We start from the raw sequence: 11,615 nt of genomic DNA on the forward strand, positions 1-11,615 counted from the left end.
CCCCCGTGCTGACCTATAATCCAAGATGTCCCTGGTGCCTGACCAGTGGTCCCTCTTCTGCCCATCCACCCCCCACATCTGATCAGAGGCCTGGGGAAAGTCTCCCAGCATGACCAGCTGCCCCTTACTAGCCAGTGTTGAGGGCTAGCTTCTCCCGGGTAACCAGTGAAATCTCACCCCACCCCCCAGCCAGCATCTAGGAATTTTGTCCCAGCCAGGCCTGCCTTGTAAGGAGCCCTGGACACTCTGATCTGTGATCCCAAGTCTGACCTGTGACCCTTCCTTGTGACCCATGGCAGGACTCCTCCTTTTTTTCCCTCAGGTGCCTGGGCCTCCTCCCCGCCCCCACTCACCTGTCAACCCCGTTTCTCTTCCCCTCCCCCCAAAGCTGGAAGGGAGTAAAGGGAAGAGAAAGGGAGGAAGGGGGGTGGCATTCCTAGGATTCCCTGGAAGGGGGGAAGAGAGGGAGGGCCCTAGGGAGGAAAGCTAAGAGAAGAGCACCCCACAGCCCCCACCCCTGCCAGCATCTCAGAGGCCTGGGCAGAGCTGGGTGTTGAAGATCGTTAGACATTAGAACTATTAGACATTAGAACCGGGTGGGTTCCAGGCCGCTGGTCAGACAGGAAAGCAGCCTAGCGCACTGGCCACTGGGGAGGCTGGGGATTGCTGGTTGGACTGGGAGAGGCCGGTGCAGGTCCACTGGTTGGACCCGGGCCAGCAGGTCGAAAACGACGAGGGGAGCCCACGTCACTGGCCGGGGAGGGAACGGGTCCCGCCAGTGAGAATGAGGCGGAGAGGATCCGCGGGGGTCCAGGGAGGACCCCCGCTCTGGACACCGGCCGAACTGGTTGGTCGGGTCACCCGCCAGGGGCGCTGGTCAGTTGGAGCCTGACACCCTGGGGCCGGGGGGGCGGGGAGCCTGGCTCCCGGCTGAGCGCTGGGAGGTCGGCTCCGGGCAGTGGGAGGTCCTGGCCTGGCGCCCGGCTTTGGAGGGGGACGAGGGGGAGACCGGGAGGGCGGGGTGGGGCGGGGCTGCCTGGGGCGGGGCCTCCTCGCTCCAGTCCCGGCGGCCGAGGAGTCCCAGCCCGGGCTCAGTCCCTGCCGCTGCCGCCCGCCGCTCGCCGCCCGCTGCCGCCGCCGCCTTGAACATGGAGCCCCCAGACGCGCGGGCTGGGGCCCGTGGGGCCCCGCTGTTGCTGGTGCTCGCGCTCCTGCTGGAGGCGCACCCAGGTATGGCTCGGGCTGAGAGCAGGGCGCGCCTGGGAGGCGCGGGGAGGGGAGGGGAGATGGGGAGGGGCTTTCGCCGACCCCAGGGACCCCAGGAAAGGAGGGATATGGAGTGCCCCTCCCAGGGAGAGACCCAGCGACAGCCTGGCAGAGGGCTGGGGATCCTCAGCTGTGTATTAGAAGCGATCTGAGAAGCCGTTGGACCCAGGAGTGCGGGCGCTCCGCTCCCTGCCCGCTCAGACGCTGGGATCTGCCCCCGCTCCCACCCCCGCCTGGCCCCTACTCCCCCGGACCCAGAGGTCCTGGCCTCCAGTGGCCAGAGTGCCTTTTCCCCGGGGACAGAAGAGACCAAAGCGGAACTCCCCGCTCAAAAGTTGTCAAGTTTTGAGAGGGTCAGGGACCCTCTGGCTAGAAACCAGCAAGTCACATGCGATTGCGGGTTCCCCCTATTCAGATTCAGAGCCCAGACTCTAAAGGACCCGCCCCTCTCGCCTCCCGCTCCATCAGAGAGGGCTGGAGCCCAGCCCCTGGGCAGTGACAGCGGAACCAAGTGTTTCCAAGTGACAGAGCCCCCCTTCCCGGGGGCCCAGATAAAGCCACGCACCTGCGTGGGGGTTGGAGGAGAGGTAGAGGCCCTCAGGGGCTGCGGGAAGAGAGAACTGGGGGAGAGAGAGATCCCTCTGACCATCCTTGCTGTCTCCACCGCTTGGACCCAGCCCTGGGCACCAGCCTGGCCCCACACTCCCTCCCATGGGGCAGGCCCGGGCCAGAGGTGGGTGCCTGGGAATCCAGGCCCCTGGCACAAGCATGGCGAACAGTGGGTCCCCAGGGGCAAAGCGGGGCCAGGCTGGGCGGGGAAGGGAGGGAGACTCTAAGAACTGAGAGCTCAGGCCGGATTGCCAGCCCAGAGGCTGAAAGAGCTCGCTTTTCACCTCTACCTGCCCGGATCCTGGGACTGGAGTCCTGGCCCTCTGCTCCCTTCTCCCTCAGGACCCAGGATCCGAGCCCTCCACCCTGTCCTGCTGTGAGGCACGTGCTGCTGCTCTCTCAAAGAGTTAGAGGGGCCGAGGCGAGGGTAGGGGGCTCGGGCAGGCCTGAGCCAGCCTGTCCCTCCCACATTCCTGAAACCTGCCCAGCCCTGTCCCCCTTCACCGCGCCCACACACCCATCCTGCCTCAGCTCTGGCCCAGCCCCAGCCCCCCACCCCCTCCCCCACTGCTCCGGATGGAGAGACCCGGGGGGCAGGGCTGGGCAACACGGAGACTGAGAGGAACGCAGAGAACCGTGAAACTAAGAGACGAGACGCAGGGTGAGGGGCGCACACGCGCGCACACACACACACGCACACACACGCAGAGGCGGTGACTGAGATGGAGATGATTATCCATCTCGTTGTGCCAGGCCCCAGGTGAAGTGCTGGAGGCTAAGGAATGAGCCCGCCAAGGCCCTGCCCTCAAGGGGCATTTGGTCTGGGGGACAAGCAAGGACACACAGGATTTGAGTCCAAGCGGATGGTATGGAGGCCACCGGGGCCCTGTGTGGCCCAGGGGAGGAGTCTTCAGTTCTGCAAGTGAACGGAGAGATGGAGAGACGTGCTGATGGGATCTGGAGCTTAGAGATGCAGAAATGAGAGATGAAGGGAGAGAGGAGCTGAATCTGAGGGAGCAGGGGCTGGGGGCCTGGACCCCTGGGTCTGGGGGAGGAGGGGCTGGGGGCCTGGACCACTGGGTCTGGGGGCGGAGGGGCTGGGGGAGGAGGACTGGGGACCTAGAGAGCTCTGCCTCCTGGTGGCAGTGGGAGAGAGCTCAGTCACCCTCCTGCAGGTTCCAAGGCTGAGGTCCGCCTGTCTGTGCCCCCCCTGGTGGAGGTGATGAGGGGGGAGTCTGTCACTCTGGACTGCAGCCCCTTGGGGACCCATGACTATTTCATGCTGGAATGGTTTCTGGTGAGTGCTGTGGGCTGGGAACGAGGACATGACAGAGCGGGGCCTGAGAGTCAGGGCGCAGTGGGGCTGCAAATGTTCATCCCCTCATCCGAGCCCGAAAGCCCCTAGGAGCCCCACCAAGCTGCCTTTCCATTTTACAGGTGGGGAAATGGAGGCCCAGCGAGAGGAAGCCCCTCTCCAGGGTACCCTGGTGTTGGGCACAGCTGAGGCTAGAATGAAAGAGGTCCCTTGGCTCTTGGAAGAGGACATTCAGAGGCAGACACCCAGAAGGCAGGAGCCCGGGGATGGGACTAAAGAGAAAGAGAAACAGGAGACCCAGGGCAGGAAAGGAAGACAGAGGTGGAAGGAGGGAACCAGAGAGGGGGAAAGGTGACCACAGACAGGGAGCGGGGGTGGGAGAGCTGGAGAGAGGACGGAGGGACCAGAGAGAGAGCGTGAGAGGAGACCCACGGAGCGGCAGAGGGAAAGGGGACACGGAGGAGGGCCCGCGGCCGGGCAGCCTCTCGCTGAGATGCTCCCCGCCTGCCCCCGCAGGTCGACCGCTCCTGGGCTCGCCACCGCCTGGCCTGGGCCGAGCTGCATGGGTCCAAGCTCTGGGACAAAGATCTCAGCTCCCAGGGCCGCAGCCCCCCATACCAGCTGGACTCCAGGGGGCGCCTGGTGCTGCCTGAGGCCCAGGTGGGTGACGAGCGCGATTACGTGTGCGTGGTGAAGACGGGGGCAGCAGGCATTGCCGAGGCCACCGCCAGGCTCAGTGTGTTTGGTGAGTGTCTGTGCCTCCCCTCCAACCGCCGCCCCCCTCCCACAACACACACACATCCTGGGAAAGGGCAGGGAGGTGAGAACCCTGGGAACCAGCTCCTGACTGTAAGTCCCTCCCGCAGCCAAACCAGAGGCCCCGGAGGTCTCCCCCAACAAAGGAACCCTGTCTGTGATGGATGACTTTGCCCAGGAGGTACCTTGGGCCGCATCTTGCTTCCAGGATTCTGAGGGGAGGAGGGGGTCCTGGGCTCCTACAGCTCAAGGTCGGGAGAAGCTGGGGGCTTGGGCTTCCCAGTCCAGGAGTAGGGGTCCAGGAGTTCCAACCTTGGGTCTCCCGGGAGGAGAGGCTTGGGAGCTGGACTCGTGTGTCTGGGTCTGGTCTGGTCCCCAGACTCCAGGGACCTGGCTCCCAGCCCGGGCGGGTCTGTGTCTGTCCCAGATAGCCACTTGCAGCAGCCGCAACGGGAACCCAGCCCCCAAGATCATGTGGTATCGGAACGGGCAGCCCCTGGCCGTGCCCCTGGAGGTGAACTCCGGTGAGTGGCGCCTGAGGGAGCTCAGCTAGACCTCAGGGGCTGGGGCTGGGCGGTGGCCGGGCTGGCTGACCGCCTCCCCACCGCCCCCTCCCACAGAGGGCTACATGACCGCCCGCACCGTCCGGGAGGCCTCCGGCCTGCTCTCTGTCACCAGCACCCTTTACCTGCGGCTCCACAAGCCCGACCGGGAGGCCAGCTTCCACTGCTCCGTGCACTACCACCTGCCCGCCGGCCAGCACGGCCGCCAGGACAGCCCTTCCTTCTCCCTCACCCTGCACTGTGAGTCCGAGCTGGGCCCCCGGCCGCCCCCACCTGGAACTCTCGCGCTGAGGCCTGACCCTCCAGGGCGACCCCGGTGACCTGCCCCACCCCTTCCAGGCCTTCCCCCACCATTACCTCAGGCTGAAGTGGGTACTCACCTCTGACCTCTGACCTCAAGTGCCAGCAGGAGCCCCATCCTGACTTCTGACTCCCCCCCATAACACTCTGAACCTCGTGGAGTCTCAGGACTAACTGTTGTGCCCCACGCTTCCACCCCAAAATGGGTCCCCCCGAATCTCACACTGACCTGTCACCCACATTGTAGCAAAGGAAAGGACTAAGGTTGGCCAAAGGTTAGGGGTCATATCTTTTTTTTTTTTGGCCACGCCATGAGGCGTGTGGGATAGTAGTTCCCTGACCAGGGATCGACCCTGCGCCCCCTGCATTGGAAGTATGGAATCAACCCCCCCACAACCCTGCCTCCAACCCTTTCTATGGTGCCTGTCCTGGTCTGGATGCCCCCAGCCCCTCTGGTCTCCCATACAAGGCAGCCAGAGAGCTCTTCCCAAGGTACACACTGACCTGTACTCCATGATCTCAGAACGAGTGCAAACTTGAGCCTCAAAATATGACCTCTAAGGAACTTCCTTGGTTAAGACTCCATGCTTCCAAAGCCGGGGGTGTGGGTTCAATCCCTAGTTAAGGAGCTAAGATCCCACATGCCTCATGGCATGGCAAAAAAAAGAAGAAAAAAGATATTACCTTTGGTCAACCATAGCCCTTTCCTTTGCTGCAGTGCTGGCCTCTCCCCCTTAACCTAGCCCTGCCTTTTACCCTTGATTCTGATCGTGAGTCTGCCCTTTCCCTTAGATCCCACAGAGAGCGTGCTGTTCTGGTTGGGCAGCCAGTCCATTGCCGAGGGCTGGGTCCGCGAGGGTGACTCTGTCCAGCTGTTGTGCCAGGGGGACGGCAGTCCCAGCCCGGAGTACACGTTTTTTCGGCTTCAGGTAACCCACCCCTTCATTCCCCTGACCTGTGCAATCTACTTGTCTGCACCAACTTCTGACCCTTCACCTGGGTGACCCCTGGCTTAGCAAGGCATGTGACCCAGGAGCTATCCGTGAGACAGCTCACCAATTTGTGAGAGTCTTGACATACCTTGATGCCTGGCTTGGGTGACCCCGGACCTAACCTGACCCTGCCAGCCCAGAGCATCTCCTGAACTGGGTTCCTCACTCCTGGTCTCCCCCAGGACAAGCAGGAGGATGTGCTAAAAACAAGTCTTGAGGGGAACCTGACACTGGAGAGGGTACAGCGGAACCAGAGCGGGACCTATGGCTGCAGGGTAGAGGACTACGACGCCCCCGAGGACGCAGATCTCTCCAAAACCCTGGATCTGCGCGTGGCCTGTGAGCGCCTCCGGAGCGGGAGAGGGGCCCTGGCATCAGCAATCTCCTCACCCTCACCGCCCCCCCGCAGCCCTGTCTCCAACCCTTTCTGTGGTGCCCAGCCTGGTCTCAATGGCCCCGGCCCCTCCAGTCTCCCATGCAAGGCAGCCAGAGACCCCTTTCTAAGGCATACACCTGACCTTCCGCTGCCTAGAACCTGCTGTAGCTCCCCAGTCCTCTGGGGATAAGACCCACATGCTTCACCCCAGCCTTCAAGACCCACCCTACTGGCCTCATCTTAGGCGAACCCTCCTCCCCATCACACCCCAAGCTCTTCTCCTCTTTCCTACAGTAACTCCCGATTTTCTCTTCCATCCAATCCTAACCCATCTCTCGGGTCCCAGTCTTCCAAGAAGCCTTCTTGGCCCACCTGCACGCAAGCCCTGAGCAAAGGCTCTGTGCCTGCTGGGCACTCCTGTCACCTCCCTTCCTGGGACTAGACCCTATGCCACACGTGAACAAGACAGTGAAGCCCCAGCCTCCGCCAGGCTCCAGGGTCCAGTAGGGGACACAGATGTTAAATGCTGAACACACACTTTTTTTTTTTTTGAACACACACTTTGAGTCACGGTCCTGCCTCTACAGAGACTAACGCAAAGGAGTGGGATAAGGAAGTGGTGCGGCGAGCAGGGATTATTTTCCATGGAGGGTGTTGGGGGCTGAAGATTCTGACTGCAGGAAGGAAATTTATGGCAAGTGCCCCAGTATCTACACCTCTTGGTGGGTGATGAGGGAAGGAAGCAGGATACAGCAGAGGCGGAAATTGGGCTTCAGCCTAAGGAAGACCTCTGCATGCTCACAGGGCTGAGAGATCCCCAGTTGGGGTACAGGGGCTGGGTCTTTTGTACGTCCACGTCAACCTATCATTGGATGTGGGCTGCCTAGGGAAGGAGGGGACATGACCTTGAGCCAGGGGCTCTCTCTCAGGCAGTTTCCAGAGAGGGCTGACAGCTGAGGGCTGACAGCTGACACCCTTCTCAACAGCTGGGGGAGAAAATCCTTTGCTGCCAAAGGGGAAATCTGAGTGTCCACGACAGAGGGTCAGAGAGACCTCTCTGAGAAGGGGAACATGTGTAGGAAACCAAAGAATGGAACCAGAGCTATGATGAGTCAGAAGAAAAGCATTCCAGGCTGCGGAAACAGCACATGCAAGGGCCCTGAGGCCCACACTGGCATGCTGGAGGACAACAGGGAAAGAACAGGCTAGCCGGAGCTCAGGGAACAAGAGGGGAAGGTGGGAGATGAGGTTGAAGCAGTGGGCAGGGTCAACCAGGCAGGACTTTTTGGCTTCATCAAAGAAAGAGGCCTGTATGCCCACCATACTGGGGAACCACTGCAGGGTTTTGTTTTGTTTTGTGTTTTCCTCCCTGTAAGAATTTAAGCAGAGGCAAGGGCTGACCAGTGTGTGTTTTGAAAAGATTCCTTGGGGGCCCTTCCCTGGTAGTCCAGTGGATAACACTCCCCACTCCCAATGCAGGGAACCTGGGGTCAATCCCTGGTTGGGGAACTAAGATTCCCACATACCATCACTAAACCCTATGATGCAACTAGAGAAGCCTGGGCACTACAAAAAAAGAGAGAGAGAGAGAGAGAGGAGTGGGCTGTTTTTGTTTTTTAAAGAACCCAGCACAGCCAAAATTAAATAAATAAATTGTAAAAACAAATTTTTTTTAAGTCAAACTTGGACACGACTGAGCAACTACACTTTCACTATTTAAAAAAGAAAAGATCCCTCTGGCTGCTCACCAAAGAATGGACCAGAGAGGACAGGAGTCCTGCCCAGTACAGAGACCAGTGAGGACGTGGCTGCAGTGGTCAAGGCAGTTGACCCCAGGGTCAGAGATGGAAAGAAGTGAGAAGATCCATTTGGGGGACAGAGCAGAGAAAGACTTGATGGAAAAAAACGGGTCGTGTGGAGGAGAGAAGGCCAAGGCGTGAGGAGTAGTCAGAGAAGGAGCGCCCAACACCTCCCAGGTTATCCATTAACCTTGAGCTCAGATGTCAGCTCTGGAGGCAGGTGGTCAAAGTGGGCCTGTATTTTGGGGTTTTGTTGTTGTTGTTGTTTTAAGTGTTTAACATTATTTATTTAATTTGGCTGCACCAGGTCTTCACTGTGGCATGTGGGGTCTAGTTCCCCGACCAGGCCCCCTGCATTGGGAGCATAAAGTCTTAGCCACTGGACCACCAGGGAAGCCCCATGGGCATGTATTTTGGAGTCAGACTCCTAGATCTGGGCTCAAGGGCCCAGATGAGAGAGTGGCGTGCTCGTGGAGCTGAGGAGAAGTTGGCATTCTCTGCTGACGATTGTCCATTCACGTCTGCCCTTCTCAAAAGCCCTGGGGATCCCCTAACTGATCGGGTGAGGGTCTGGGGAAGGTGACATTCTGTTCCCCCAACTCCAGACCTGGACTCCCTGGAGCTCAGCACAGGGGAGGAGCTTTCCTTATCTCTGAGTAACAGCACAACCGTGACCTGCTCTGCACGAGGCCTGCCCACCCCGATCCTACACTGGACCAAGGTGAGAAGGGAAGGCGTCCCTCCCCAGCATGGGACCCTCCCCTTTCCATCAACCCCTCCCTGCCTCTCACACCCAGCTGGTGCCTGCTGTTTCTCTCCCCACCCAGGACTCAGCACCCATGGGGGAGGACCCCACACTCTCCCTCCACTCCGTCACCTTCGATTCCGCTGGCACATACACGTGTGAGGCCTACATGCCCAATATCCCCCTCCTGAGTCGCACCCGGAGCTTCAGGCTGCTGGTTCAAGGTTCGGGGTATAGGCAGGCTGGGATGGGGATAGTATGGGGGAGTGTGGGGGGCCAGGACAAATGAGATGGGTCCACAGCTGGTCCTTCTCTCCTCTTTTTCTCTCCCTCCTTTCCTTTCCTGGGGTGCCTACATCTTACCCCCTTTCCCGCCCCACCACCCGCAGGGACACCAGAGTTAAAGGCAAAGGAGACTCAGCCCAAGGCCGAAGGCAGCTGGACCGAAGGAGATAAAGTCACCCTGATCTGCTACGCCCGCGGCTACCCAGAGCCCAAACTCACCTGGAGCCAGTTGGGCGGCAGCGTAAGGGACCCTCCTCTGACCCTCCCCAAATCCCAGCCCCTTTAACGGTCCACGCATCCTGTCCTCCCCACCCTCCACCTCCACCAACCACTTCCTTTTCACCTCTGCCCACACACCAAGCCCTTGATTTTGCAAACCTGGGCCTGACCTGAGCCTCCACAGCCCACAGAACCAGCCCCTGGAGGCCAGGGCTGGGTGAGCAGCTCCCTGACCCTGAAGGTGACCAGTGCCTTGAGCCAAGACGGCGTCTCCTGTGAGGCCTCCAACCCTCTCGGGAACACCCATCACGTCTTCCACTTTGGAACCGGTGAGTAACCACCGTGGTGGGACCGACTCCGGGTGCAGGGCAGACAGCGGGCTGCTGGCTGACCCCTCCCCCCCCCACCCCGCAGTGGCCCCCCAGACCTCCCAGGCTGGCGTGGCGGTCATGGCCGTGGCCATCAGCGTGGGCCTCCTGCTCCTCGTCGTTGCCGTCTTCTACTGCATGAGACGCAAGGGGCGGCCCGGCTGCTGCCGGCGGAGCGAGAAAGGGCCTCCGTGAGTGGCCTGAAACCTTGAAACTGACCTCTCTACCCCAACCCTGACCTCACCCCGACCTCAGCCCCAAACCAACCACAGCCCCAACCCCAACTCCATCGGCAAATAAGATGCCATCCCGTCTCCAACCTCCAACCTGGACCATGACCGTCCCCTCCCCTCTCCTCAACCCCACCCAACCCGTAACTAACGCCCAGACCACCCCAAGCTCACCTTAACCCCATCCCCAATCTCATCCCCACCTGTGATCCACGCCCACCCCAATCCCAAAGTAACCTCATCTATACCTCCAGCTTCCTCTCCAACCCCAACCTCTCCCCCAGCCACACCCTCAGCTCCAGCGCACATCCAGTAACCAAACACAGCTTCAGCCACCTCCCCATCCCAAGCCCCCCGCACATCCCCCCATCCCATTCCTAACTCCAAACCCATCCCCATCCAACCTTATCTCCAACGGCAACCACACGGCCACCCTCAACTCCAATCCACAGCCATCATCACGTGCGTACGTGCGTGCTAAGTCGCCTCAGTCATGTCCAACTCTTTACGACCCCATAGACCATATAGCCCGTCAGGCTCCCCTGCCCATGGGGTTCTCCAGCCAAGAGTACTGGAGTGGGTTGCCATGCCTTCCTCCAGAGCATCTTCTGGACCCAGGGATTGAACCTACCTCTCCTGGAACTCCTGCATGGCAGGTGGATTCTTTTCCACTGAGCCACCGGGGAAGCCCAGCCATCCCCACAGCCCTCCCCCAAACTCATCCCAGTGACATCACCAGCTCCAACTCCAAGAACAGCGTCAAGCATGTCCTCATCCCATCCCTGACCCCAGGGCTACTTCCACCTCCTACCTCACCCCCAGCTCATTCCCACCCACCCATCGCCAAGTCTGTCCCCATCCGACACACCCATGACCAGTTCCTTCCTTGGCCATGACCACCTCCAACACACTGCCTCCTCCCACTAGGCCACCTGGGGAACCCAAGTTGAGCCACTCAGGAAAAGAGCAGCCGGAGCAGACAGGCCTTCTCATGGGGAGTACCTCTGGAGGAGCCAAGCATGGGAGCAGGGGCTTTGGAGATGAGGTGAGTGAGGGCCTGGGCCCCTGGGGAGAGGGGGCCACTGCAGGTGGAAGAGCCGCTGTGGGCCCAGGCTGATCTCCCCATCTTTTCCCCAGTGTTGAGCCTGAGGACCTTCCCAGAGGCAGTCATTGAACCCGACCTGGAGTGGCAAGCATCAGAAAACCAGCCCTGCTCACACCTCCGCCTGCCCCCACGTTCCTGGCCTTCCCTCTTCCCTCTCTGGGCCCTCCCTTCCTTCCTCTGTGGGCTGGGCAGGGATCACAGCGGCCTGGGAGGGAGGGGACCTTCCTCCAGGGATTGTGACTCTCCCAGGCCCCAGAATAGCTCCTGGACCCGAGCCCAAGTCCTGGCCTGGGACGAGGCTCGAGGGTCGCTGGCTGGGGCTATTTTTACCTCCTGCCTCCATTGCTGGTCCCCGCCTCCCACCTGACGTCCTGCTGCAGAGTCTGACACTGGATCCCCGCCCCCTGCCCTGACCCCATCGTCTGTGGACACTGGAGTCTGGAATAAATGCTGTCTGTCACCTGGACACCATCCTGTGGCCAGAGCCGCCTCCTCTAGGGGATGAGAGGGGAAGGGGGTGCAGGTGACGCTCTGACCCTGCTGGCTCTCCCACCCCCTTGCTGGACCTCAGAAGAAATCTGATGTCATGGAGAAAGAAATGAGAGAGAAGGGATGGAGAGTGACTCAGCTGGAAAAGCTGGAGAAGAGAGGTGCTGGGGGTCCAGAGGGAGCTGAACCTGGCCCCTG

The 11,615-nt window shown here is 60.7% G+C and overlaps 1 protein-coding gene across 1 annotated transcript; it reads left to right on the plus strand.

The window, feature by feature from the left end:
- Nucleotides 1-1,093: 1,093 nt before the first annotated feature.
- On the plus strand, nucleotides 1,094-11,399 carry BCAM (basal cell adhesion molecule (Lutheran blood group)). Its single transcript, XM_027978455.3, has 15 exons — nucleotides 1,094-1,230; nucleotides 3,051-3,172; nucleotides 3,707-3,935; nucleotides 4,057-4,127; nucleotides 4,374-4,470; nucleotides 4,567-4,749; nucleotides 5,602-5,738; nucleotides 5,984-6,140; nucleotides 8,582-8,697; nucleotides 8,804-8,945; nucleotides 9,111-9,247; nucleotides 9,410-9,554; nucleotides 9,640-9,784; nucleotides 10,751-10,868; nucleotides 10,961-11,399. The coding sequence occupies exons 1-15, from the start codon at nucleotides 1,149-1,151 to the stop codon at nucleotides 10,964-10,966; spliced, it is 1,887 nt and encodes a 628-aa protein (XP_027834256.1). The 5' UTR covers nucleotides 1,094-1,148; the 3' UTR covers nucleotides 10,967-11,399.
- Nucleotides 11,400-11,615: the final 216 nt, after the last annotated feature.

Source organism: Ovis aries, chromosome 14 (genome assembly GCF_016772045.2).
Source record: "Ovis aries strain OAR_USU_Benz2616 breed Rambouillet chromosome 14, ARS-UI_Ramb_v3.0, whole genome shotgun sequence".
Lineage (NCBI taxonomy): Eukaryota > Metazoa > Chordata > Mammalia > Artiodactyla > Bovidae > Ovis > Ovis aries.

What these genes read in the sequence shown, in the direction of transcription:
- BCAM (XM_027978455.3), top strand. Translation starts at nt 1,149, where the DNA reads ATGGAGCCCCCAGACGCGCGGGCTGGGGCCCGTGGGGCCCCGCTGTTG. An exon ending in ACACGTTTTTTCGGCTTCAG is followed by an intron (nt 5,739 to 5,983) that starts GTAACCCACCCC and finishes GGTCTCCCCCAG; the next exon opens with GACAAGCAGGAGGATGTGCT. An exon ending in CTTCAGGCTGCTGGTTCAAG is followed by an intron (nt 8,946 to 9,110) that starts GTTCGGGGTATA and finishes CACCACCCGCAG; the next exon opens with GGACACCAGAGTTAAAGGCA.